The sequence below is a fragment of the Nycticebus coucang genome, chromosome 7 (assembly GCF_027406575.1).
Source record: "Nycticebus coucang isolate mNycCou1 chromosome 7, mNycCou1.pri, whole genome shotgun sequence".
NCBI classification, from domain to species: Eukaryota; Metazoa; Chordata; class Mammalia; order Primates; family Lorisidae; genus Nycticebus; species Nycticebus coucang.
Window position 1 is genome coordinate 69,246,056 of NC_069786.1, and position 27,170 is coordinate 69,273,225.

A 27,170-nucleotide genomic window follows, 5' to 3' on the forward strand; every position below is an offset into this window, starting at 1 on the left:
AGCTGCAAGCAGAGATCTTGTATGCAAAGCAGGGTTTTAAAAACAACAACATTGAAGAGTATCAGTTTGAATGTTGTTAAGTGTTTTATAAATAGCTGCATAATTAGCATGTACTTACTGCAAAAAGTATACATAATATTTTATTCCCTGTTGTAGGCTGTAAGTGAATCTGCTGCCTCTACATCCTAGGAGGTTTTCACTTACTTTCCTTGCGATAATTTTAATACAGGAACCATTATTAGCTGAATTAAGAATAAGTAAATGAGCAGTAAAAAAAAATGCAGAAAAATTACAGGTGCCTGTGGTGAGTAAGATAATAACTAGGTAAAAATATATGAAATAATTACAGTGTTTGAACGGCAGAGCCGGCATGAAGAAAATGACTCAATGGAATATTAAGCCTGCTGTTGGCAAGGTGGAAAGATGTAGCCTACACTGTGGCCTTTACCTCTTCTGATTTTCAGCCCTAATATCTCCCAGAAAATAGCTCCAGACTGTCTTCAGATGCTGAAGGAGGTGGTTCAATTCAATGAAGATTTAGTCACTCTGTTTGTCATCCTATAGACTAAATACTCCCAAAATGAAAGATTTGCTTAAAATATGTACCAGATGTTTTGGAACTTATATAGACTTAGTGTACCTAGTGACATTAAATTCTTTATGAACTTATTTAGATGATATCTTTAGATATAAATTTAGATAATGAGTCTTAAAGAGCTGTGACTTTTTGGAAGATTTTTTTTTTCCTGAAAAGTGCATTATCTATGGCATTCTAAACAGTGTGGTTAAATTGTTTAAGGTGACAAGCCAATCAACAAACTTTGAAGTTTTTTGTGTTTCTGCATGTCCAGTCCTTGGCTAGAAAATGTAGTGAGCACAGTGAATTTAAGACTTGGTTCCTGCTCTTAAGGATTTTGATTGAATGCTCCCTGGTGGTGAGAAGTAGTTATTACCTGTTAAATATCCCTAATCTGAAAATCTGAACTCCAAAATTTGAAACTGTTTGAGATTCAACATGGCGCTCAAAGGAAGTGCTCATTGGATCATTTCTGGCTCTGGATTTTCAGATTAGGTATACTGAACTAGTAAATATGATGCAAATATTTCAAAATCTGGAGAAATATCAAATCCAAAACATTCTGGCCCTAAGCATTTTGGATAAGAGATACTCAACCTTCAGAGGCTCAACCTTGAGTGAAACTTCAAGTTAGAAGGTGAATGGTCAGTAGATTTAACAATGTCTGGTTAGTAATGGCCACTGACAGGTGTAAGATGAGAGAGCTGATTGAAACCGTAGCAGAGAGGGTCTCTTTCAGACATTAGCAGTTCTGTGCCTCCCTGATTGTCAGATTACCAAGATTGTAACAGTTAACTCTTTGCTTTCTACATGTGCTTTGTCTATTTTGAGGATACAACAGGGATCAATTTCTACATTCTTAGATGGATTTTCTTGTTTCCTAACAAACCAGAAGTTTGTTAGCACCTGACTCTGCTATATGATGTATGTTAGACAAAAGAAATCGGTGTTAATATCAGAAAGAACACAAAAGCATAGAAAGGTATCAAGAATACTGGGGAAAGGAATAAGGAAACTGAGTTATAGTCCTAAGAATTCCACTGATAAATTGGGAAAATTGTTTAACCTCATTCTGCTTCTGTTTCCTTACCTCTAAGATGATGGAATTCAAGGACATGTAATCAATGGGCTCCTGAAATTTACAGATTCTGTGATTCTTTGACTCTTCTGAAATCAGCTCAGTGTATCAGTGATAAGTTTGGCCACTTGAACTATTATGGCTGGTCCTTAATTGTGCTTAAAATACCATTCAGTAAATAATTTTGGATTCTCCTACAGACTTTTAAGAGCTAGAACTTATGAGATACCAGAACCACGTGGTCCTTCTGTGTCTCCTTCCCTTATGAGGTCGGGCAGCCAAGTTTCTACACAACCAAAAGTTACCATAACACTAAACATAGAGAGCATCATGGAAAAGCAGCATTGTACTTTCATTATGTTGGTTAGCCATAGCCAGTTCTCTGTGGATCCACTTTGCCTTCATGTTATTAAACGTGGTGACTGAAAGAATTTGGAAATGATCTTATCTCACCTCAATTCACAGTTGAGTAAAGGGAGGTCTCCAGTGGGTAAGTTATTTGTCCAAAATCAGATAGCTAGATGGTGGCAGCTATCTGATTCAAGCTATCTTGAACCCAGATCCTCCCGCTCTTGAGTGAACCAGTACATATTTTTTAATCAGTCAAGAATTACTTATTTGGGACCCACAATGTGCCAGGTAATGCTCCTAAATACCATTAAAAATAGTCATAAAATCTAGTGCCCAGCATTGTAATTCTTTGGAAGAAAAACTGAGTTATGAATGTATACAAGCAAGAGACCAAGGGGTTAATCAGGAAAGAAATAATTTTCACATAAAGTGATCTTTCCTCCTTTTTTTATTGTACGCTCAGAGAGAATTGTGGCAATACAGGTTGAGCGATTTTCTTTTTTATGAATCTTGTGCTCAATTTATGAAAGCCATTTTGCAACCCATTTACCTGCAGTAAACCTTTGCTTTAACATTCTGCCATTCACCTTGATCATGATTATTTATAGTCCTTTTAGAAGAGGCCCTTTACTGGTTTAGTTCTCAAGCACAGCACTGCCACAGGCAGTTTCTGCAGTGTTTTTAAGGCAGGGTAGGAAGCCAAGGCATGGCCAGTCTTGTAGCTAGGTGGGAGGCACAGAGGTGTTATGTAATAAGAAAACTGGTTGGAATTAGGAGTCTTGGATTCAAAACCAATTCCGCACTCTCACTATGGAATCCTGACCATTTCTGCTCCTTTAGTGCCAGTTTGTTCGCTTGTAAAAATGGAATGTTTTCATCACAAGGCTACGAAGTAGAGTTTAACTGAGTTACTTTGTGCAAGTTATAAAGAGTAAGTTGTCTTATGAACTAATTGTCTATCGTGTGAACTATATACCAATGAGAAAGGAATAGTATCTTCTAAAATGTTTCTTGATCGCCTACTATGCACTCCCTCCTATAATACATACAAGAATATCATCAACCAAGAACAGGGACTTTTACTCTTGGCATAGAAGAAGGACTCAATTATATATTCATTGTATTAATGAGAAAAGAAAATTTCTAGATGCACATCACTATGCTACGCATGGTATTGAATACAAGGCAAATAATCACCATCCCAAGCCTGAATGGGCTTATAATGAAGGTGGCTGGCCGTAAATGCACAAACAGCCAATGCCGTGAGCTGTGGTTCTGCACAAGAAGAAAAGGTGTGGTGTGAAAAGTGTGACTGTAGTCCTCACCGGGGGATTGATACAGCAGGAAGCTTTCCTCTTCCTAAACACTGGGTGAGTTTATCTACCTCCAGCCTCACTTGCCCATCCTGTAATCCTTGTATCAGCCATGGCCCTGGCAGAACTAGATGCCCACTCAGAAAGGCTCAACTGAAATGCATATGGTGAAGAGAATTATAGAGATGTGGGCAGAATTATGGAGATCAGCAAGAAGCAGCAAGGCCCCCAGTGACAAGTGATTGCAGGAAACACCGCTACACAGAGAGGCAAAAAGCAAGGCAGAGGCCGATGGGGATGAGAACAGAGCCAGGCACAAGAATCCTTGCCAACACCAAGTTCAAGGGCAGCCGGTGAAAGTATAATTCCTTGGGCATCTGTCATGTCTAAGTCAGCAGTAGTTAACAAGCATTCATATGCATTTGCTAGAGATGTTATGTGGCATTTTTCTTGGGTTCTAAAAGAAGACATTCGTTAATCTAAAAGGCTAGCCTTCTGAAGGTGGGATCTATCACTCCTGCCTTGGCAAAGAACACATGAAATGAGTGTGGAATGGCTAACTGTCTTCCTTGACCCCTTGGCACTTACCACGCGCAGCCTTCACAAGGTACAGAACAGGAGAAAATGGATTATGCCCTCAACAATAAGAGGCGAGTCATCCGCCTGGTTCTACAGTGGGCTGCCATGTATGGAGACCTCCTACAAGAGGACGACGTGGCTGTGGCCTTCTTAGAGGTATGGAGGGGGGTGGTGTTATTTCTTCCAAGAATACGTCTTTGTCCTACAATACAGGGACCTACCCATAAGCATAGTAGCTTTCCTTAAAAGACCGTAATTGCAAATTCTAGACTTTGTTAACACATCTATGCATCAGAAAGGACCTATCGAAAAAGCAAAGAAAAACATTATTCATTATCCTGCATTTTAATTCAATAACTAGTAGCACTTTAATGTATTTTCATCTAGTCTCTTTTTCTTTGTATGTTTTTTGTGGTTGTAATCACATAGTACCCAGCGTTTTGCAGTGTGCTTTTCCCATTTAACTTTATAGAAGGTATGTTCTTTATAATAAAAATTTCCAATGACCATTAAGTAGCTATGCCACAGATATATTTATATGCTCCCATATTATTGAATAAATTTCACCTCCCTAGAGTGATAGTGCAGTGAACATTTTTGTGCAAGTAGGTCTGTCCTGGGTTACATTCCTAGAAGTGAGATTATTAGATCAAATGTTAGGTATTTCTGAATGGAGTAGAGCTGATGATTTTATCAAGGAATTACTAGAAGATGAAGTGATGGACTGTGAGGGCAGCTCATAAACACTGTTTTGAGCTGAATTTCCCTGTTCCTTCCTATACCTGTAGCCCCATATTAATGCATTGATCCTGGAGTTTAACCCTTAATTACATACTCTCTCCTCCAAAACCTAGATAAGGTGGGCAAAAGGCAATGTCATTGCTATTTCAAAAATCCAAAAGAAACACTGACCCTGTCTCCTTTTTAACTGTATCATTTTCACAGGTGGAGGGGTGAGGCAGGGAGGGAAGATGGTCCCTGAGAGTCCTTCAAGGCTGTAGAACGAAGTATTTGAAAATGTGAGGAAGAGTAGTATATTGGGGTCATATGTTGACTCATGGCCTGTACTCACTGAGTACAAGGCCATTTCCAGATGAACCAAAGTGGTGGTTAAGCTGGAACTGCCATAGTTCTTACCTTCTGTTGTGGAGGCTACTGTTCCCAAGTGTGGGGGGAGGCACTCCTGCTGCTGCTAGGGGTCGGGGCAGCTTCCAGGAATCAGCAAAGAGTCCTGAGTTGGTGACACAACTCAGCATAAATTCAGAACAGTGCAGAAGACCATGCCAGCCTTTTACCACCAACAGTTAACCAGAATGAATGGTAAATATGAAATAAAAAAGACTAAAATAATGTTAAAATGAATATTAAAATCCCTGAAAAAAAATTAAGGTTAAGAAAAAGTCCTCTTAAAGTGTAGACTATAAAGTCATTCATTCCAAAACATTGCATTACATTGGCTTTCAATTACCATCATATAAATAATTCATTTGCAATTTCTTTTAAATTGAATTTCTTATGGTGACAAAATATATCTAACATAAAGTTTGCCATTTTAACCATTTTTAAGTGTACACATTAGTGGCATTCATTTCACTTCCAATGTTGTGGCATCGTTATCATGATCTACTTCCAAAACTTCTTGTCATACAATTTTGAATTTAGACACATTATAACATTTTCTCTTTCTCTTCCTCCTCCTCCACCTCCTTTTCCTTCTTTCTTCTTCTTCTTTTTCTCCTCCTTCTCCTTCTTCTCTTCCTCCTCCTCCCCCCGACCCCCCTCCAGTCCGTGAAACCATGGTCTAGAGATGCTGGTAAAGCCGGTGACATAGAGATATATCTTTATTGCTCTTTTTCACAAGCGTGCTCATTTTGCAGTTCTTGTTAAAAGTCTGTGACCTTTGCCAATTACAGGAGTTTTATGTGTCTGTATCAGATGATGCCCGGATGATTGCTGCACTCAAGGAGCAACTGCCAGAGCTGGAGAAGATCGTCAAGCAAATGTAAGGAAGGGCTTAGCTTTGGGGGTATGCCTTCATCCAGTGAGTGCCTGCCTCACAATCAAAACATCTTCCCAAAAGTCCTGTGCCCATGAGAAAGGCTAAATTAAGCTGGTCTCTCCATGGCCACAGTGTTCTGATTTGAGCAAACTGTACCCAGGGCACAGGTCACGGCAGTACAGCCAGGTGAACGGAAAGACTGAGCTTCTGTTCAGCTGCATTCCATGCTGGAGAGCTGCCAAGAACAAGCCTGGGAAGCGAAAGATCATGCAGGGAGCCCTACTCAATAAACTTGGGTCCCTTAAGTTCAAAGCCGGGAATCTAGCAATAAAATTTTGATTGATGGTGTTTCGAGAAAATTTGAGGGCCATTACTTATGTGGAAACTTCACTTTCTGTTGGCCGAGCTATTGATGGTGAATATTTGTGTCCTCTCAGTGAAAACAGGAGGTCCACATGCTGTTAATTGAACTATAGGATGAATACAGAGCTAGCGAGTGAGTGTGCTACTAGGTAGACTTTGAAGGCTGGAGACCGCGGCTTGGAGCATCCGTCCGGCCAGGGATCTGCCTGTGACAAGAGCTGATGTCTTTGCTTTCTCCCCTGCACTTTGGTCTCTTAGTATTAATAGGAGGAGGCTCTGGCAGGGATTCTGTCATTTCATTTTCTAATGTAAGTTTAAAGTTACATGCAAATATAAAAAATATTTTAAAAAATGAAGTTGTATGCAAATAAAGCCATTTAAAGTAATAGCAGCCATGGTATTAAATAATGTGCTTTTTTTCCTTCTCGTAGCTCAGAAGATGCAAAGGCACCACAAAAAAAGGTAGGTGGCGTAGATTCGGATTCTCTGTCATGTGGACTACAATTTCCCAGAATACTAGATTGCAATATAAATATAAAACATAAATATATAACCGATTCTCTTTTTTGAAAACATGAAATACGTCTTCACTTCTCGACTCTGCCTGCTTCTCAGACGCCTTCCCTCAGAGTTACCAGTGTGTGCTGGTCAGTGTCCCTGATGGCACTTGCTGTGGTTCTTGTTTTCACAGCACAAAGTTCTTTTGCAACAGTTCAACACAGGCGATGAGAGAACCCAGAAGCGCCAGCCAATCCGTGGCTCTGATGAGGGTAAAAATTCTCTTCTAACTCATGGTTGTATAGATTGTTTAGAATCAGGAGCAAATCTTCCCCCTGGGTATCATTGCCTGGGCCCACAGACCAGCTTCTCTTGGTGGCTCCTGGCTGCCATCCAGATGGTTGCCCTGGACGTGCCCTTTGGCCGTCTGCGTATTTATGTTGTTCGTACCTGGAGCCAAGCTGCTTGTCCACCCTTTCTTGACTCTGCTTTACCCTCAAATAACACCTTTCTTTGAAGAAAATAAAGATTATTTCAGGCCCTGATAGTCAAGGTTGCCCACCACTGGGAAGACCTGGTGGGAGGTTATCTGGCATCTTGTGAATGCCTAGGAAAAGGTGGAATACCAAGGCCCCTGCCCAGAGGCGGCGCTCTGACCCTGACCACAGCCCTGTCAGCAGCCAGCAGGGAGGTGAAAATGCTGGCTTTTATTGTTCGGTTGTTTAAGATGTCTCCAAAGAATCATAACCAAAAATAGTCACAATAATAATGACAAACGTTTCATTTTAAGCCTCAAGTGAATCTTGTAATTGGCCTAAAGATACTTTCCATTTCTTCTCATTACCTTGCTTGTAGGGTTTTCACCAGTATCTGTCGTTTTTCTAATCGGGATTGGCAACCATTCGTGCCCCTATTCTTAGAGCAGTGCTGGAGGAAGCAGTTTTAGAAGGGGGCAGGCATGGGGTAGACTTGTATGAATAAATACAATAGTAAGGATGGCAAGGTGACGCAAATTTGAGTGATGTCTAAATATTTAGCATGGCTTGTGGCATTCTTAAGAACTCCCAAGACTAACTTACCACACTGTCACTGCCTTTGCATAGTTCTGTTTAAGGTCTATTGCATGGACCACACCTACACGACCATTCGGGTACCAGTGTCCGCCTCGGTGAAGGAAGTCATTAGCGCAGTTGCCGACAAGCTGGGCTCTGGCGAAGGTCTGATCTTAGTCAAGATGAGTTCCGGAGGAGGTAACAGCCCTTATTAGTATTTTGGGTTTTGGCAAAATGGGGCATCCCATCCGGTCAGAAACCACATCAGGAGTTAGCATGTCTATTTCAGGCCCACCCAGAAGGATGAATTGGTGCTTATTATGCTCCCCAAAATGACATAAATTGTGTAAGTGGGCTGGGGTGTCCATTATCTCCTATTGTAGGCACCCCCTCTTAAGCAGAAAGAGGTGAGGTGATTTACCTGAGATGGCTGGAGCTGAGGACTCTGGTGTGGATGGCCACCTAGAGTTCTTTCAGTATAAATCCTAATCAAGAACACTTTAGGCCTTGGAGCCCTGAGAAACAGGGATCCCAGGAGGGAAACTAGCTCAACAAGCTCAAGTAGGTCTCTGCAAGTCTGATGTAAGGGGGCTGGTTCTTTTTTTTTTTTGAGACAGAGTCTCACTATGTTGCCCTGGATAGAGTTCCATGGCGTCACAGCTCACAGCAACCTCCAACTCTTGGACTTAAGTGATTCTTTTGCCTCAGCTTCCCAAGTAGCTGGGACTACAGGCGCCCACCACAATGCCTGACCATGTTTTCTGTTGCAGGTGTCATCGTTGTTTAGCTGGCCCAGGCTGGGTTCAAACCTGCCAGCCTCAGTGCATGTGGCCAGTGCCGTAACCACTGTACTACAGGCGCTGAGCCCAGGAGGCTGATTAATTCAGCTGATGGTGGTTCCTCTCCTTGCCCAGTAGAGAGGGCAGGGGCCCAGCACATCAAATGAAATGAGTAATATTTACCCCCATGGGATTGTAATTCCTTTTGTTGTCCTTGATTATTATATGCTTTCCTGAAATGTCATTCTTTTGCTTGTCATACAATTACTGACCACCTAGTGTCGCTGTGACAGGAAAAGATGAGTTAGATACAGTCTGTGTCTCCACGTCTCTCCCAGGCGAGGGAGAAGATGGGCAATAGGTAAATAGTTAACAGTCCATGCTGCCAAGAGTTTGAGTAGTGGTCAGCCACATGGCGGTGAAAAGCTGGGGGGAAGGAGCAGAAAGGTTAATTTCTCCAGCAATGATTTCACGGCCATTGGGGGGATCCTTCAGGACAAGGTGAGCCATTTCCGTCGACTTTTAGGGCAACTGACCCTACTGATGTAAGATTTTTTTTTATTTTCATTTTTTTATTATTAAGTCATATACCAATAGATCATGAATACATTTATGCAAATATGGGGTACAATGTGTTGTTTTTTTTATACAATCTGGAGTGCTTACGTCAAACTAATTAATATAGCTTTCGCCTCATTTACTTGATTATTGTGTTAAGACATTTATGTTCTATACGTGATAGGTTTGACTTACACCCTTGCGATATGCTCCGTAGGTGTGGTCCCACCATTTACCCTCCCTGTATCAAACCTCCTCCCTCCCCTCCCTTCCCACTCCATTTCTGTGATGTAAGAGTATAAAATGCACGTTAGGCTCCCAAGATCTCCCTTCCATTTCTGTCCCTGCACAAAGCTGACCCCCTTGCATTTTCCAGTCCCACCCTCACTTCCTTTACATCTTTACACTGTATCAGTGTTTCACTAAGGCTTGCTCCTTCCTTCCCTTGATTCCCTGTCTAAAATGTTAACCTCTCCTCCTTATACAAGCTTCCAAGGCCCTTCCCTGCTGTGTTTTTTCCTCCTCATCTCTCCTCACTACTACATTGATCTTGTTCTTTGTCTGCATCTCCCAGATAGAAGCTCTTTTTGGACTGGGATCTTCCTTCCTTCCTTCCTTCCTTCCCCCTTTCCTTCCCTTCCCTTCCAACTTGCAGTGTTCCCTTTTATCTCCCCAGTGCCTGGAGCAGTGTCTGGCCTATAGTAAATACCAAGTAAATACTTAACCAAATGAACTCATTTTTTAAATGTAGAAGAAGGCTTAATCTAGTTAATGCTATTACCCTTCCAATTAGGGAATAAGGAAAAAAAAATACTGCACATATTATTATTTGCAAAATAATACAAATATTATATGCAACATAATAATATTGCCTGTAACAGCATGTAGGATCTCAGAAACCTCCCAAGTTTTTAAAAAGTGAGCTTTTCATCTCCAAGGTGCTGGTTGTAATTACCATCCAGAAACATAACTTGTTATATTCGTAGCAAGTGTGTTTTTTGTGTGTGTAGTCATTACCGTTGCAGCACAGCACTGGGTGAATTGACCTTCTGGTGTTTCCATTCCTGTTCTGTGGTCCTTTCCGCTGGCATCCTGAGTGCCGTGGGGCTGCGTGAAGGCTGTGCCTTTTTATTCAGTGGGTCCCTTCAGTGCTGTATTTTATTCAGTTGCTCCGCGTGTTCCAGTAATTCAGCAAGCTGGCAATTTGTTGGTGTGATTAGGGCAGTGCAGCAAATCTCAGATGTATTTAATAGGCAATCTCATGCTTTTATGTTCACAGAAAAGGTGGTGCTCAAACCTAATGATGTTTCAGTATTTACGACGCTCACCATTAATGGACGCCTGTTTGCTTGCCCGCGAGAGCAATTCGACGCACTGGTAGGTGTGGATGGCCTCCTCAGAGCTGTGCCTGCAATCAGAAAAACTTGTCTGGAGCGTAATTTTGCAGTCACATGGAACCTAGTGGCTAAAAATTCTTGAATGCTACTTAGCTTTTGCTTTTTCTTCAGCCTGTTAGGTAAGCCTCAGGTGTTCATTTGAGATGCTCTGAGCTATAGATTTTCTTTCGTGGAAATTAGCCAAGTAACACCACTACGAGGCATATTTCAGCTTTCTTTGTCGTAATTTGCCTCATTGATATGTTCCAAACTTAAATGTTAACACTAAAAATCTGAATGCTTACTCTAGGATTATCTTGGGTTTTTTTAAACAAGGTATCACTGTTTAGCAGACTCCTTTGCATTATAGCAATGCCTCCCTCTGGTCGCAGAGAAATGCTTTTTGCTGAAAGTACTCTATCTGCCTTGAATAGGAAATATCAGAGGCCAGAAACCTTCCTCAGGTCTCTAGAACACTTGTTCGCAGCCGCACAGAGCTTTCTGTGAATAAAAGACTAATCAGCCCTCACTAATAATTGAGTAGTCACCTCTTAAGCAGGTGGTAACATTCATTTCTATTTATCCTACAAAAATTAGGCATGAAGGGGACTGGCTATTAAAGTATCTTAGAAAGCCTGTGAGACCAGTTCCAAAGGTAGAGAAATTAGTTTTCTCCATCTGCGGACACACGGGACTTCTTTTCTATGAAAAGCACAACAGAGGAGCTGGAGGTAAATGGCACTGAATTTGGGGAAAAGAGCTTAACCACGCAAGCCATACACGCAGAGGTTTCAAATTTAATTCGGTCAGTTTTTCTAAGTAAATCAAGATTCTCCTTAGACTTTTTAGAGCTTGTTTTAGCCTCACAATCCTGCTATTTCTCTTTGGAAAAAGCCATATTGTGCTCTCTAGTGAAGGTAAGCAGATTTTTACAACATGCTGAATTTACTTGGAGAGAAACTTAGCAAATGTGGTATTAGTTCCCTTTCTCATCCCTTACCCACTGCGGGTCTTAAGCACCCTCGCCTTTCCCCAGCCGCCAGGGTCGGAAGCTCTGAATCTGCCCACAGTCCTGATCATATGTGATTTTAGTCATCTGCATTCATGGCTTTCTAGATAGATAGTTCCAACACAGAGGGACTGGAAAAAAAAAGTTATAAATGAGTGGTGCTGCCCTCTCCTGGAAAGGAAGCCATAAAAAGCCAGTTTAGCTGTAACCCTGTGGAAGGTGCTATGTGATATGATGGTCACACGGGTGCTCTGGCCTCTCTGCCAGCTGTGTCCTGGCTGCAGCACCAGATGTGGCGTATAGACAGGGGCTGTGGACTGTCTTCAGCTCACTGTGGGGCAGATACCAACGTTTTAAGCCTCTGTTTATTTGCACAGCATCCTGCCGCCTTCCAACTTCTTAGGCCTCGCTTATCGTCCATTTTAAGGCCTCTGTAGTTGAAAGAAACTACTTTGCAACAAGTACCCCGAATGTGCACTGTGCTGTGAGTGGTCGAACTTCACCTGCCTCACATAGCTGTAGCCAGGGATCTTTTTCTCTGGCTGTCTAAAAATTTCCTTTGAGGACAGTCCTTCTAGGAAGACTCGTACAGAGGATGACTGTCGTGTAGAATGTTGGCCAAACCCTTTGATCTAGCAACACACGCTCATGAAGTGTCTGCTTTGCACTCGGTGATATGCTGGCCCCTGTGTGACACGGGACCAAGCGTCTCAGAGCCTTTGTCCTTGTAACCATTACGGTCAAATCTGAGAGATGAGACTAACACAAGCAGCCTGGAAGAGAATGAGTTTTCATGTTACATGGTGTTGTCTAGAAATAGCAGCGTGCCAGCAATTTAGCCTATGGTTGAAGGCTCAGATATTGAGGCTTTACTCTCAACATTTTATTTAAGTACAAATGTTAGTACAGAGCAAATTACAACAGAATCCTGTTGCACTGTAGTGTGGCTCTACCTTTACCCATTCACTAGTTCCTGTGACTTTTATTTAGACCTACTACAACCCTTCCAGGCGTTGTGGACAGCTGTGGCTCTGGGGTGGTTTTGCAGATGAATCCACCATAGTCCTTGTGCCTCAAGGAGCTCACAGTGTGGTGAGAGACATCAGGATGTCATCAGGGAGAATCCAGTGTGACAGGTACCCTTAGAACCAGGCACAGAGGATGTGGGAGCGGGAGGCAGGGAGCGCGTAGGGCACAGCTTACCTTAGCCATCGCTTTGTCCCTGACGGTCATTAGCACATCCTTTTTATATCTTAGTTTTCCCAACCGTAAGATGGAAGGATAACAGTGCTATTCTCTGCTCTTCAACTTTGGCAAAGAAATCACCTCTCAAAAAAGGTGGGGGAGATGTCCGTGGGAGTTTTGTGCCTGCGTGTAGGCAATTTTCAGATGTCTGTGCAGTGGAGCCCTTCATAAGCTCTGCTGTGCTCCATCTATAGGAAAATTCCACAGGGATTTCTATGAGAAAACGGCCCAAGGAGATGCTTCCTAAGGGGCCTGGGGTCAGCGGTGAACTCCGCTCTTCAGATGGAGGAGCACCTTCTGCTGCTCAGATGCCTCTTCAGGGGACTCGTGGGGGAAGGACTCAGCTTGCCCTCAGCTTGCCCTACAAGGGAGAGAGGCTTGGTGAGCTCTGGCCTCTCAAATGAAGTGGAGATTCAACAAAGCTTTCTGTTTTTCTCTCATAAATGAGGCAGGAAGGATAGACCATTGTCCACGGCTAAACGAACTTTGCGTATTTCAAAGGAATCTTCCCTGTAGTTGCTAGGTTAATTTGTCCCTTTTGTGAAAAGTTACAAAGCCTCCAGAAAGAGACAGGAGTGAGGGAGCCTGAGTGTCTCCAATTTTGAGGAAAGAGGAAATCCAAGGAGTAGCATAGTAGGGGGGGGCAGTTTTCCAGGGGAGCCGAGGGGCTGCGTTCCCAGCAGCAGCTGCAGGGGGGAAGGGAGGATGGAAAGCTGGTGTGACCCTGAGAGATGGTGGAAAGACCTAGAATTTAAACGCCTCCCCAACTTTTCTACCTAGAACCCGTCCTGGTTGAAACCATTTGTTTCCTTACCCTACATGCCCATCAGTTTCAGGTCTTTCCCGAAGTTTTAAAACTTTGTAATCTTTGTTTTTCTTCCCTGTTTTCTGTTCCCTACATAGAATAAATTAGGAGCAACAGTATTACATCCGGGTGTTGTACTGATCACACTTTTCTGTAAGTGGCTTTGCTATAGCACTTCTAGAAAGGGAACTAACTAATTTGGAGGAGGGGAGCTCATCTATGCCAAGCACTATGATACCTGCATCACTGAAATTATTCCCGACCAGTGCTCTTAACAGGCTAATTGATAGGTATTAAGACATTTAAGAGATCAGGGGGCCTATCCAAGTCTCCATAGTTAGAGTGGGGTTTATACACAAGTTTGTTGCTCCCTAAAATTGGCACCGACCTGGTCTATTATCCAAGCCCAAAGTCTTATTCCAGTACCCAAAGACTTGTTAAAAGCTATTCAAGCCATCCATTTGCCCCCTGTGCTCTCTGCTCCTGCCCAGCAGTCTCACGGCAGCCTCCCCGCCTCCGAGCCTTCCTCGGCCTTCTTCCACCCTAACAAAGCACCCTGCACACACAGGGAAGGCCTCGCAGCTCTGACCCAGCCAGGCTGCTCTGCTTCATCTTTTAAAGCTCAGCTTCTTTCTCCGAGATCTTCTTCTGCCACTAATTCTTTCCTAACACCCCATAACTTTCCAAAGCTCACTGACGTTCCCCTCCTGTTCATCTCTGTACCCTGAAGTCACATGTGTTGATGCTTCTTTCTCTTGATAAAAGCCAATGAGGACCACCAGCTGACTCTGTCCTCACTGGTCAGGGCTGACTCATTCAGACTGTAAACTTTCCAATGCAGGGATCACTTACTTCCTGAGCATATAATTTCTCTAATGTCCAGAAATGATCCTATAATGTACTCTAAATGCTACATACAGTGCGCATTTATAGAATGGTGATGATGAGGAAGATGGAACTTACATATGATCACTTCCGACTTGAATACCGAGTGTCCAAATACGATTACATCCCACTGGGGAAATGGTCTTTTCACTTTTGTGACATTTCTATCTTTGTTTTATATATATATATATATTATTTTATATAGAGATATTAATGCATTATACATGTATTTCCTAAGTATACATATCATTTATCTTACTAAGTAAAAATACTTTAGATCATTTCCCATAAAATAAAAATGAGATAAGTAAATCAGACGGAAACTTTTCACAAAGGGTCTTCCAGAAAGTAACATGGCTTGATCTTCTAATGTCTGGTCTAAATATCACAACCATATGAATACCATGCTCAGCTCGACATCTGCCGGAGAGTGGAGGAACTGGACATCGTGCATAAGCTCAGCTCCCAAAGCTCTCCATCACCTGGGGACCCCAGGCAGTGTGTTATAAGAGATGGGAGAGGCAGCAGCTTCACCACAGTCACCAGCAGTAGGATGACGTCCCAAACTGCCATCACAGCACCGGCCTGGGAACAACTTCAAGGAGAAATAGGAGGCAAAAAAGTCTCCTAGAACTTCTTCCATTTTTACTGAGGGACCTGCCCGGCCTGAGTGGAAGCGCACCATTGTAAGGCAATTCTCACAGATCGTATTTGCCATGGTCCACGTTTTTCAGTCAGTGGAACTGATTGTAATGGTGATGGTGACTATAAAGCTGACGTGGAAGCAAGTAGCATTTAGAGCAAAGGCATCTCTCTCCCCTGAGTCAAATCAAAACTTCAGGATATTCCTGAAAGCAACTATCTGCAGAATCCTTTCCCCTCAGAACCTCCTGAACGTGTTCAGCACTGAGAACTTGTCTGTGTGTGATTCTGATGTATTTTTTTTTTGCACTACTATTCATAGACTCCCCTGCCAGAACAGGAAGGTCCAACTGTTGGAACAGTGGGAACTTTTGAACTGATGAGCTCCAAAGATTTAGCATACCAGATGACGATTTATGACTGGGAACTCTTCAACTGCGTACATGAGGTAAGGTGCCCAGCGAGGTGCACTCGTAGATGTGATTGCAATTCAGGACGAGGACTGTTAGTGTTGCTCAACTCTAAGGGGTGATATGTGCTGCAGTGTGGAAAGCACATGAGTAAAGGCTTTTTGCACATTGTGTTTATAAATCAAAGCTGTTACAAAGCCTTTTGAGTGTTAAAGAAAATCTTTATGATTTACAGTATGCCATGTCTTCCTGAGTATAACCAAATAATGCCTAATTTATGTTTATATATTTAACAAGCCTCATGGAAGCCTTCAAATACACAAGATAGCTGCATCCCAGTCAATGATTGAATTCAAATTTGCTGACTGATAAAATACTGACAAATAGAGAAACCTGGCTAGGTGTTGTGTTTTGCTTTGTTTTGTTTTGTTTTTTGAGACAGAGTCTCACTCTATTGCCCTGGGTAGAGTGCCGTGGCATCATAGCTCACAGCAATCTCATCTTCCTGAGCTTGAACGACCCCCTTGCCTCAATCTCCTGAGTAGCTGGGACTACAGGCTCCCGCCACCACACCTGGCTAATTTTTCTATTTTTGGTAGAGACGGGGTTTCACTCTTACGCAGGCTGGTCTTGAACTCTTGAGCTCAAGCAATCCACTTGCCTTGGCCTCCCAGAGTGCTGGGATTATAGTCATGAGCCACTGTGCCCAGCCCTCGCTGGTGTTTTGAGTTAAAAACAAGCAAATAAGTAAAATTGTTTTCCTTTCTTTTCTAGCTGGAGCTAATCTATCACACATTTGGAAGGCATAATTTTAAAAAGACCACAGCAAACTTGGATTTGTTCCTGAAGAGATTTAATGAAATTCAGTTTTGGGTTGTCACTGAGATTTGCCTTTGTTCCCAGCTCAGCAAGCGTGTTCAGCTATTAAAAAAATTTATTAAGATAGCAGCCCAGTAAGTATCTTTAGCTCAGTAAGTGAAACAGTTTTTGAGCTGTGTTTTCATCTTGTTTTCTTGGACTACAACCTTAAAAAGGAAAGCAAAATAGAAGAACTACTTATGCCTAAGGACCACCACAGGGGCTCCAGCATAACTGAGTCTTCTAAAAGATGCATTTCTTTTAGCTTTTGAAACATTTGACATCAATATATAATTTCTTACAGTCAAAATTGCAACCTCTTTTTTTCTCTGAACTACTCAGACCTTTTTGCCTTGTTCAGTTTAAAGATTTCTTCAGTAAACAAAGTTCTGTTGTGGAAAGTTCTGTTTAAAAGGCAAGTCCAGCCGATGTCCTGCATGACACATTCTCACCAGTAGAGGGCAGTGGAACACGCGTGTACAGCAGCCAGCAGAAAATCCGTAAAATGCAAAAAGGAGAGCTAATCTGGTACATAAGAATCATCTCCATAAACATAAGAAAAAGAAAAAATCTTATAAATATTCTATTTAGGAGCACTTCATGGGAAACACGTTCTTTACTGCAGGGGCCAGTTAGATTTCTCCCTGACGTGAATTTAATCTTCTGCTCTTTAGATACGCCTGACAACCTCCTGTTTACTGCCATGCTTTTGGTATCACCACAGTGCTAAAAATAAAATGCTAAATGTGGCCTGTGGCTGTGAGACTTCTTTCCTTTCTAAATGCAGGGAGTTCTAGCCTAGGAAGGTTGAGATCACAAGTGACCCCAGCTAGGGAATTTTCTTGAGCCAAACAGTTTAGATCCCACATGAATCTTGATTTCCTGGGCCAAACAAAGACGAAAAGGCTACCTGACATTTTATGCATATCAGTTTGCTAAATGCCTTGACATATTTTGCCAGAAATTTGAGGGTTCAGGAGAATACTAAACCCCCTGGATTTAAAAGCTATTATCTCTTAATGTAGAAACCTAGCTATTTACAGAAAGATTTGGTAAAATGTTACATATGAATTTCTGGTTCAGAGCGTAGCCATCTTCCCTAGTAGCCTGAAAAGCCTCACTGCAAGGGACAAATGCCCTCACGTGTCTGGAATGAGTTGATTATGGAAACTATGAGAATGCGTGCTTTCCCGTTTTAAGGAACACATTCTCTCTTCACCTTAGCCTGGCAGGGCCAAATGCACTAAGGAGAAGAGAGAGGCAGTCTGTGATCTGTGAGAAGTCAGAAAGCCTCTGTGGGCCTAATCCTGTTATGTTACAGAGGCAACCTGGAAGAGCTTTTCCAAAAATAACCCATGAATTTTTTTTAATGTTTTTGCTTTTGTCATCCCTCTTCCTTGTACTTGTGTGAAGGATGAGGTGGGCCTGCCCTCAATGTAAGTTGGTTTATGATATTTAACCATTACTACGCCCTATACCGAGTTCCCTGTCCTAGAGTGAAGCTTTTTACACAGCCCAGCTGAGGAAGATTATAGACTTTCATAAATCTGTGATCTACAAGAATGAGATCTAAACCTCGAGGCAGATCTAAACCTCGAGGCAGGAGCATCTGCTTTACTTGATAGTTGTAGAGAATTTCAGCATATCCTGTTGAAGCTCTTTGTCCTGCTGAGAATTTTGTGAACTCTGGAGGGAAGGAGGGCAAGATGTTATATCATTTTGTTTATATACGAGGAGATTGAGGCATGGAGACATTTCAGGTGTGTTGGCAAGTTAGTTGGCAACAGAGCAATGGCCAGAAAGGCAGGTCTACAGTCCTGTGTTTATTCTTTCAAGATGACATGAATAAGACAAGGAAAACATGAGAACAGTTGTATCACTGCCTGCACCCCACGGTGTCTGCTAACAGCTTCCAGCTACTGACCTGGGACCACTGCCCCACACGCTTCAGGCCTCGCTTGCTTTCCCACCCATGGGACCACACAGACTATAGCTTCTCTGAAATGTATTTTCCCACTTTGACACAGACAGTTTAAGAATTACTCAAGTGCTGTCTTTGCAAGGAGAACATAGGTAGCAAATGCAATGACTTAATTAGCTTTTCTCAAAAATGTTAATCCAGAAAGGATCTAATTATGATGTAGTCAACATAGATAACCATGTTGATTTGGGGTGAAAGATTTATGCTTATTGCAGAATGAATGCTCTTTTTAGAGACCTAGTATGAAGAAGTTGGTGGGTTTCTTTCTTTCTTTTTTTAAGTAAAATCAAGTACCCAGATTAAACATCACCATTCTAATAAAAATTCCTGATTATATTCCACAGGTCTCATCCTCAAATCATATATTCATAAAAGCTAATATTGGTGTAAGTGCAGATTTTAAATGTTCAGCTTCATCAATATCAGTAAAAAGAGAAAATGTGGTTATTTGGGAGTTAATTGGGTTATTTTTCAGCTTTGAAATTCCTTGAGATTAAGTGACGAGCCTACAGGAATTTTGTCACTTGTAAACTGGTATTTTTTAACAAATTAGAAGCATTTGCGTGGTAGATAGAGCCATGGTGGCTGCAGCAGTTCCTTCAAGTTGCCAGGGAGGGTGTCTACCTGAATGTTTAAGGTTTGGAAGTCTACAAGGACATTTTGCTGTCTCCCTTCCCGTCCAATAATTCTTTCAGCAAGTTTGGTTCCCGTCCAATAATTCTTTCAGCAAGTTTGGGATCATGATAACAATCTCTAGGGTAAATATCTTTAAATTCTTTCTCAAAACCCAAACTTCTACAGCGAAAACCGTGAACTTTAGTTTTTAGTGGGGGGGGAGGGGTTGTTATTGTTTGTTTGTTTTTAGAGATAGAGTCTTGCTCTATCTCCCAAGCTAGAGTGCAGTGGCATCATCATAGCTCACTGCAACCTTGGACTCCTGGGCTCAAGCTATCCTCCCTCCTCAGCCTCCCGAGTAGCTGGTACTACAGGTGTGTACCACCATGCCTGGCTATTTTTTTAAATTTTTTTAGAGATGGAGTCTAGCAGTGTTGCCCAGGTTGCTCTCAAACTCCTGGCCTCAAGCAATCCTCCTGCCTCCACGTCCCAAAGTTCTGAGATTACAGGTGTGAGCCACCACACTGGACCCCAAAACCATCAACCTTGTAAAATTACAGTGAGAAATCAAACAGCAGAACGTGGTTACCCAAGTGGCACTTACACAGTACATTAAATCTAACATCGCCTGTTCTCATGATGGAGTCTTGACGAATATTAATAACTAACAGAGAACTGAACTCTGATTTTTTTTTTTAAATCTCACTCAAAAGTGACATTTTATGAAACGTGTGCCTCTTGTGTTTCAGCTGTAAGGAGTACAAAAATCTGAATTCCTTTTTTGCCATCGTCATGGGACTAAGTAACGTTGCTGTGAGCCGCTTGGCACTAACGTGGGAGGTAAGCTTCAGCTGAGATCCAGCTGTGACTTTTGCCTTAAGAATAAAAACACAGGCTTACCAGTGAGCTTTTTTATAGAAATATCACTCACACTAGTACAACAATGGAAAAGATGGGACACTTGGAGGGAGGTGAACTGCCTCCTTTTTTTAGTTGCCTCAGAGTGAAAAATTTAAAAGATATTGTCCTTTTGTGTATAGGGTGGGGGGTGCAGGGTGGAGGATGAGATGTCAGCTTCTCCATATATAATAATAAGAGTCCAGCCTGGGTGTAACATGAAGGAACAACATGGCTTGGATAACTTCAAAAGTTTTTTCGGCTCATAGAGTCTGTTGTTCTCTGAAGTGTCTCCTTCTTGCTTTTGCAATCAGCCTTATCTATGATTGAGAGAGGACAGAAGATCCCTTTTTATCCAAGTAGTCATTTTGCTCCTGGGAGAAATAGCCAGGAGGCCAACTGTTTGGAAAGGCGAGTACCAAGTGTCTCTCCACCCCTGGCAGACCTCGCTTTCCATGCAGAAGAACAACAGTTGGCTGGTATTCAGTTTGGGGCAGAAGAGGTGCAGGTGTCCTGTGGATTTCTGTAGCAAATATGGAGAGTGGTTTGTTGATAGTGGGCTACTCAAGCCAAAAAACACTCTCACTTATTCTTAGCTGAGTCCTCAAAATGTGCTTGACCTCTCACATGTGGCATAGCGTTGAAGAAACGCTAATCTCTCATAGAACATACACCCAGAAATAGACTCTTACTAAAAATAAAAAAGTGTGTGTAAGTGGGACACAAAAAGAGGACAAAGAGTGTGGCTATGTAGCAGAGACCCAACTGGCAGTGGTGCTGGAAGGCAGATACCTGCATCTCTAAATGTTTGTCTGGAAATTAGTTTCTTCCCTGTTTCCCTCTTAAAACTATTTTCCTTTTCTGCCTCTCTTTAAAGTTTCCATTGTTTCTAGGGCAGGTCTTCACAGGTCTTTCTGTCTTGAGTTTCTCTTAAAATTCCAGGCAGATGCAGCACACAGCTGCTCATCCCCTGAATATAGGAATGAGGGAATTGGTGAGGCCCGCGGGCCACGCTGCTGTGTCATCTGCCAGCTAGTAAAAGGAGAGAGTTAGTGCTGCCAGCAAATCTCAGCCATGAAGCCACCGTGCACCCACCCCCACAGCACAGCCCTGTCTTCACAGCCCAGAACTCTCAGAATCTCTGGAGACCTCGGGTTCTCCCTCAGAGCGTCTGCGTTCCCCAGTCTGCTTCCAGCGTCTAATCCCTCCCCCACAGAGCCCAAATGAGTTGACTGGGAAAATTAAAAATGGCATAAATCCTCATATAGGTCCAGGGACCAGGTAGAGGTATCACATAACAGCAGCCGGACAGTGAGAGCAGAGCAAGTGGGAAACACTGTCCGAGCCGCCTTCCCCAGTCTAAAGAGATGAACAGGAGGCTGCTGCGGTGGGTGCAGGCAGAGAAAGGAGATGGCTAACTGGCTAGTTGGTCTGGCCTTCGGTTTTACCGGGGAGAGGAATAAAGTGAGTCTACGAGCTTCTGTCTTCAGCATGTGTGTTGCTGAAAAGAGATTAACCTTTCATCAGTTACGAGCTTTTATTTCCTTAAGTGAAATATGATTATATACTTGGGTAGGAGACCTTTGATACATAAGCATCTTTGATTCTGGTTTACATACCTGGGTTTGCCGAGAGCATCCCAAGGGCTTCCCTTACCACCCCAGTTGTGGCATGGGGGTCCCGCATGAGCAGTGAGGGGAACAGTCCCTGACCTCAAGGAATTCAGACACAGGAGTAAAACAGTCAATGAGCGAAAGAGAAAATGAAGCCAGACCACACAATGAAGGGAAGCGTTTGAAACAGAGGGGAGAGGCCAATCTAAGATGAAGCAAATAAGCAGGTACCTGGAGCAAAGTCTGGGCCTCGTCACTGTTGCCATTTGGGTCAGGATGAGTCTCTGCTGTGGAGCTGTCCTCTGCCTTGCAGGACACTATCCGGGCAGCATACCCAGCCTCCACCTGGAAGACACCAGTGGCACCTCTCACCACACCCCACCCCAGCTGTGACAACAAAACTGTCCCCAAGTGCTACCAAAAGTTTCCTGGGTTGGCAAAGCGGCCCCTGATGCTAACAGGGCCCTGGAAGCATGGTGCATGGCTGGCAATATTGCTGATAATGAAGTGTTTGCTATTACCGTGTGCCCTGCTGTCTTTGACCTAAAGGCCAGCCAAGGGAAGAAAGAGAACTAGAGTGACAGAGGTCTAACCATAAATACAATGAATGCACTCTTAATCTTATAAATGGACTGTGTTCGCTAAGTCCTTGTTGTTGCCCAACCTGGTGATTTGGAGACTGTGTGAGATGAGATCCCTTCATCGCTTCCTGCCCATCCAGCTTTCAGCCCTTTGAGTCTTCCCTGTAAGCAGGGATATCAGGTTCCCTCGAAACCTAACTTGAAAATAGATACTAGGAAAAAGAGTTCGGAGGATACATAGGAGACTGGTTTTTAGAAACACTGGACAATGCAGAGCTGACTTAGGAATGTCTGAGACCCAAGATCTGGTATATGCCTCTCCAGTCTCGGGATGCTGAACGTATCGTACCACTCTATCTTGGTTTGAAGGGAAAGCGAAACATTCAGCTTCATTACAAACTCAAGGCCGGGTATAGTGTTATGCCCATTGCAATACTTGGAAGGCTGAGGCGGGAGGGTCATTGGAACCCAGGAGTTCAAGGCTGCAGTGAGCTGTGATCAAACCACCGTACTCCAGTCTGGGAAAGAGAGCAAGGCCCTGTCTCAAAAACAAAACAAGACTCAGGAACTCAGCAAAGGGGGAACCAATCCATAAATGATTGAAAAACGATTTACTATTGACCTGTTGGTATAGATAATGTGAATGCATTAAGTGGTGTCGAATCATTTGCCAGAATATAAACATGAGAAATCAGTACCTTGATAGAACTATCAAAATTTGTGTTAAAGAAAGGCAGAGACATCATGGGGCAAAAGTGCTCGTGTAGAAAAAGCGTAGAGCGGGTAAGAGAAGCTGTGTGGCTTTGGACCCATCATTCAAACTGTGAGACTGAATTTCTTCCGTCCATAACACACAGGTTAATCTACTGAAACGACGCTTGCTGAGCACCTGCTATGTCCCCAGCGCTCTTCTACGCACTGAGGAAAGAGTAGGGAATAAAACTAATAGAAATCCCTGCGCCGATGCAGCTTGCCTCCTAAGGGAAGAGGAGGGTCGAAATAGTTCCTTAAGCTCTTTTAGCAATAATATTCTCTGGTCTAGATTCCTGATTGTGGAAATCAAAGACTTAAAAAAGGGGGGGATGTCTGGGGAGCGCAGTCCTCTTTCTAGGTCATCCAGTTCAGAAAACATTATAAAGGCAGTAAGACCAAAGCGTGTGCAGTTACTTTTGGTTCAATTAGGTTAAAGACCTTGAAAAGGCTAGTTCTCCATATTCCAGAAGATCATTCTCCAAATGACTGGACAGATTACAGTTCAGCCTGTCTCAGAGATGTTTGATTAAGAGCCAACAGAAATACATTTCCCTGAGAAATGGGAACACATGATACGTATCTAGATATTGAATCTGACATATGCGTGTGGCATTTTCATTTTATTAACAGAAACTGCCAAGCAAGTTCAAGAAGTTCTATGCAGAGTTTGAAAGTTTAATGGTAAGTGACAGTGGGTCCTTTATGCTGTTCATTGCTGCATTAATCCAATTTCTGATTAGCTGAATTGAAGTTCTCATTTTGGAAATGTTATCTGTCCTTGTATGACTTTAAGAAGTTTATGATCCCTTTTAGTGCTGCTAAAACAAGCACATCTGACTAATGAATGACACCCTCAGGAAGTGACTTAAAAAGGACTTATGTCCCACATAAGGTCAATTTGTGTAACTAAGAAAAGCAGTGTAATGGGGTCTTCTCCACTCAGGTTGACAATGGATTGGAAGTGCATTTTCCTTGGCTTGCTAAGATAATTTTTCTCCCCTTGGCTGGGAGGTATTACCAGACAGTCAAGGTGTGAGTGGGACTTGCCAGGATTGATGCGCTCAGTTCAGAGGGCAAGCTGGGACTGGACGGCTGTGTAGGGCAGAGGGAGGGTGAGCCAAATTCTAGGGAAGGAGGCAGGGCTCCAGAAGGGGACTCCTGTGGCCGAGGTTTTACACCTTTCATATTTGCTTTCCAAGAGTGTCTCTCCCCTTGGTCCCTATAGATAAATCTTTTCAAAGATTATCTATAAGAATATGATATGTGTGATGTTGTTTTAAAACACAAATCAGGGCGGCGCCTGTGGCTCAGTCGGTAAGATGCTGGCCCCATATACCGAGGGTGGCGGGTTCAAACCTGGCCCCAGCCAAACTGCAACCAAAAAATAGCCGGGTGTTATGGCGGGCACCTGTAGTCCCAGCTACTTGGGAGACTGAGGCAAGAGAATCACTTACACCCAGGAGTTGGAGGTTGCTGTGAGCTGTGTGAGGCCACGGCACTCTACCAAGGGCCATAAAGTGAGACTCTGTCTCTACAAAAAAAAAAAAACACAAATCAATTTGTTTAAGTTTACCTTCCTTTGTAGCTACACTCCATTCAAAAATATAGCTGAGCCTTGAACAATTCAGCCCACAGTTAGTGGTACTGGCCCTGTCTCCCCGGTGTGTACAGTCAAAAATTTGCATGTAACTCCCTTAAAAAGTAACTACTAGTAGCTTACTGTTGGCCTGAAGCCTTGTTGACAACATAACCAACCCGTATTTTGCATGTATCATAGGCTGAATTCTTACAATACAGTAAGCTAGCGAAAGAAGATGCTAAGAAGGTCATAAGGAAGAGAAAATGTTTTTTGCTATTTATTAAGTGGAATTGGACCATCAGAAAGGTCTTTGTCCTCGCTGTCTTTTTGTTGAACAGGCTGGGGAGGATGAGGAGGGTCGGTCTTGCTGTCTCGGGGGCAGCAGAGGCGGAAGAAAACCCACGTTTAAATTGACCCGCACAGTTCCAGCCCGTGTTATTGGAGGGTCCAGAGTACCTGCCTGCGGGGTGCCAAGGCCGGGTCTATCAGGAGGTGACGACCGGTGGCATATGTGTAACCAGTCATTGACCAGCACCTCTTTGTCTCTCCCCAGGATCCTTCAAGAAACCACAGGGCCTACAGGCTGACCGTGGCTAAGCTGGAGCCTCCTCTGATCCCCTTCATGCCTTTGCTCATTAAAGGTAATCCTAAGAAAACGCCCGAGCCAAGTGGGGATGAATATCTGGGGAGGGAAATGAACAACAGCCAGTCAGATTGATCTTCTGGGGAAGAATGATGAATTTCATCCTCCTGCCTTCCTTGACATCTCCCCTCAGCCCTGATTTCTGTGCAAGGGTTGGGAAGATAAACTGGAGGGTCAGCGATCCAAGATGTGGAAGCCCGGTTAGGGAAACAAGACTGGTTTAGAAATTTTACTAATCTCAGGTAAAGTGGTTTAGAAAGTTAAACACCTAGCATAAAAGGCACAATAACAGCTTTTTTCAACTGCAGTGTTATGCAAATCCACCAGCATAATCTAATGGTGCTACTGTGCTTTCTTAGTCTGACATATTTCGGTTAGTGATTAGAATGTGGCTTTTATTTCTTTACAGATATGACATTTACTCATGAGGGGAACAAGACGTTCATTGACAATCTAGTAAACTTTGAAAAAATGGTACGTGCGGTATTGTAACTTTAACCACGATGTGTTTTTTTAAATCAAATTTGCATTTGTACTGATAAAGGAAATAATTTCCATAGACGCTGCCAGGTTAAAAAGGTAGTTACACACAAAGGTGTTTTTAAATATTTGGTTCCAATTGGCTACCTTTTCTATTCTGTCAGTCTTCTTTTGTGCAGTTGAATAGTATTTGTGCTGTGGCTCGCAGCAGCAGCTAGCTTTTATGCTGTATGTTTCGTCCTTGGCTGCCTGTTGCTAAAATGCCCAAATGTTCCAGAGTGACTTACGTGTTGTTGTTTTGCTGTAAGGTTTGTGGAGCTGGACTACCCCCGGGTGCCTTTGAGATGTTTGTCTACGAAGCCTGGCTTCAGTGCATGTAGGCAAAAGACAACTCTATAGCAGATCTTTGTGATGGGGGATTAATCCAAATGGGTATTGTTTATCCCTGTAAAGTTCATCCAAGTCCCAAGAGGGAACTTGAAAATCTTCACAATTGAAAAAAAAAATTTTTTTTTTCAACGGAATCTTCCATTGTCTTCTGAATCCTTTGGCTGCAGCCTGGATGGATGGAGAGCTTCATCTCCATGTAGGTGTTTGTCAGGGGTTATGATTTGCAGTGTAAATGTGGTTCCCCTGTGGGAAAAGCTCAAGCCTTAGAGTTCAGGAGACACGAGGTTCATTCCTTTGTAGCCCTCCCTTAACTTTCCTGTGGATCAGTTTCCCCAACAGAAAGTGTGGCTCATGCCCGATCCATCTATCTCTGAATTATTGGTAGGTCTATGCTACATAAGTCTCCCTTAAATCATAGATTTTTACAGAATTCTTAATATAAAACCGTTACTTTAATTTTTCTTAAAAAATGGTGTGCATGACTCCAGAGAATTTGAAACACCTGCAGTCATCCCACAAGGCTCAGCACTGCTCAGCTTTGGGAATGAGTTTACTGTGAAGCCCTGTCTGGTAAAGTACAGTGGTCGCCAGGCACTAGGTTCCCACATCTTAAGCTTCTTAGGAAATAGCATGAGTACACGCTCCTCAGAGACTCTCCATCCCAGAGGGCAAATACTTCCTCAGCAGTCTTCCTCCTCACCCCTTACACCAAAGACAGAGTAGAACATTTCTATCCCTGTGTCAGTGTAATAATTTTTTGATCAAAGCAAAAAAACAAACAACAACAAAAAACCAACATTCTTTGCTCATTTATTAGGGCAGAGAATTCAACAATTTCCCTGATTTTTCAAAAAGAAAACCTATTTTCCAGGAAGGAAAGATTTGGCAAATGGGTAAAGAACCTTCTGGATCACTTGTGTGGAAATGCAGACTGCAGGGTGGCTAAGCCAACCCTTTAACCATAAAGTATACATGTGTACCGAGTTACAGAAGTCAAAGTTTCCAAAAGAGGTGACCGAGCTTTCCAACTTTAGATTGCTAACATTAACTGAACAGAGCCAGCCATCCGTCAGGGTGGGTAAAATGTGCTTCATCTGGGTTTTTAGATCTTGGGGTTCCATCCATAGCCTGCAAGGAAAAGTCAAGCTCACATTCTCTAGGTCCTAGGAGGGTACCACTTCTCTTCTCATCTCTGCTGTCCACCCTGCACAGTGCTAGGTCCTTCCACTCCTAGCAGTGAGGAAAGGAATCCTGTAGGCCC

General features: G+C 42.9%; 1 protein-coding gene across 7 annotated transcripts in view; it reads left to right on the top strand.

Moving 5' to 3' along the window:
- Positions 1 to 27,170, top strand: part of RAPGEF4 (Rap guanine nucleotide exchange factor 4) — a 304,043-nt gene that overhangs the window by 262,628 nt on the left and 14,245 nt on the right. For all 7 annotated transcript variants that reach the window (XM_053596307.1, XM_053596308.1, XM_053596309.1 and 4 more), the window contains 12 exons: positions 3,904 to 4,054; positions 5,812 to 5,900; positions 6,692 to 6,722; positions 6,952 to 7,030; positions 7,862 to 8,008; positions 10,427 to 10,524; positions 15,432 to 15,557; positions 16,294 to 16,472; positions 19,723 to 19,813; positions 23,448 to 23,498; positions 24,950 to 25,037; positions 25,449 to 25,513. In XM_053596307.1, coding sequence (XP_053452282.1) covers positions 3,904 to 4,054; positions 5,812 to 5,900; positions 6,692 to 6,722; positions 6,952 to 7,030; positions 7,862 to 8,008; positions 10,427 to 10,524; positions 15,432 to 15,557; positions 16,294 to 16,472; positions 19,723 to 19,813; positions 23,448 to 23,498; positions 24,950 to 25,037; positions 25,449 to 25,513 — 1,195 coding nt within the window. The remainder of the gene's footprint in view (positions 1 to 3,903; positions 4,055 to 5,811; positions 5,901 to 6,691; positions 6,723 to 6,951; positions 7,031 to 7,861; positions 8,009 to 10,426; positions 10,525 to 15,431; positions 15,558 to 16,293; positions 16,473 to 19,722; positions 19,814 to 23,447; positions 23,499 to 24,949; positions 25,038 to 25,448; positions 25,514 to 27,170) is intronic.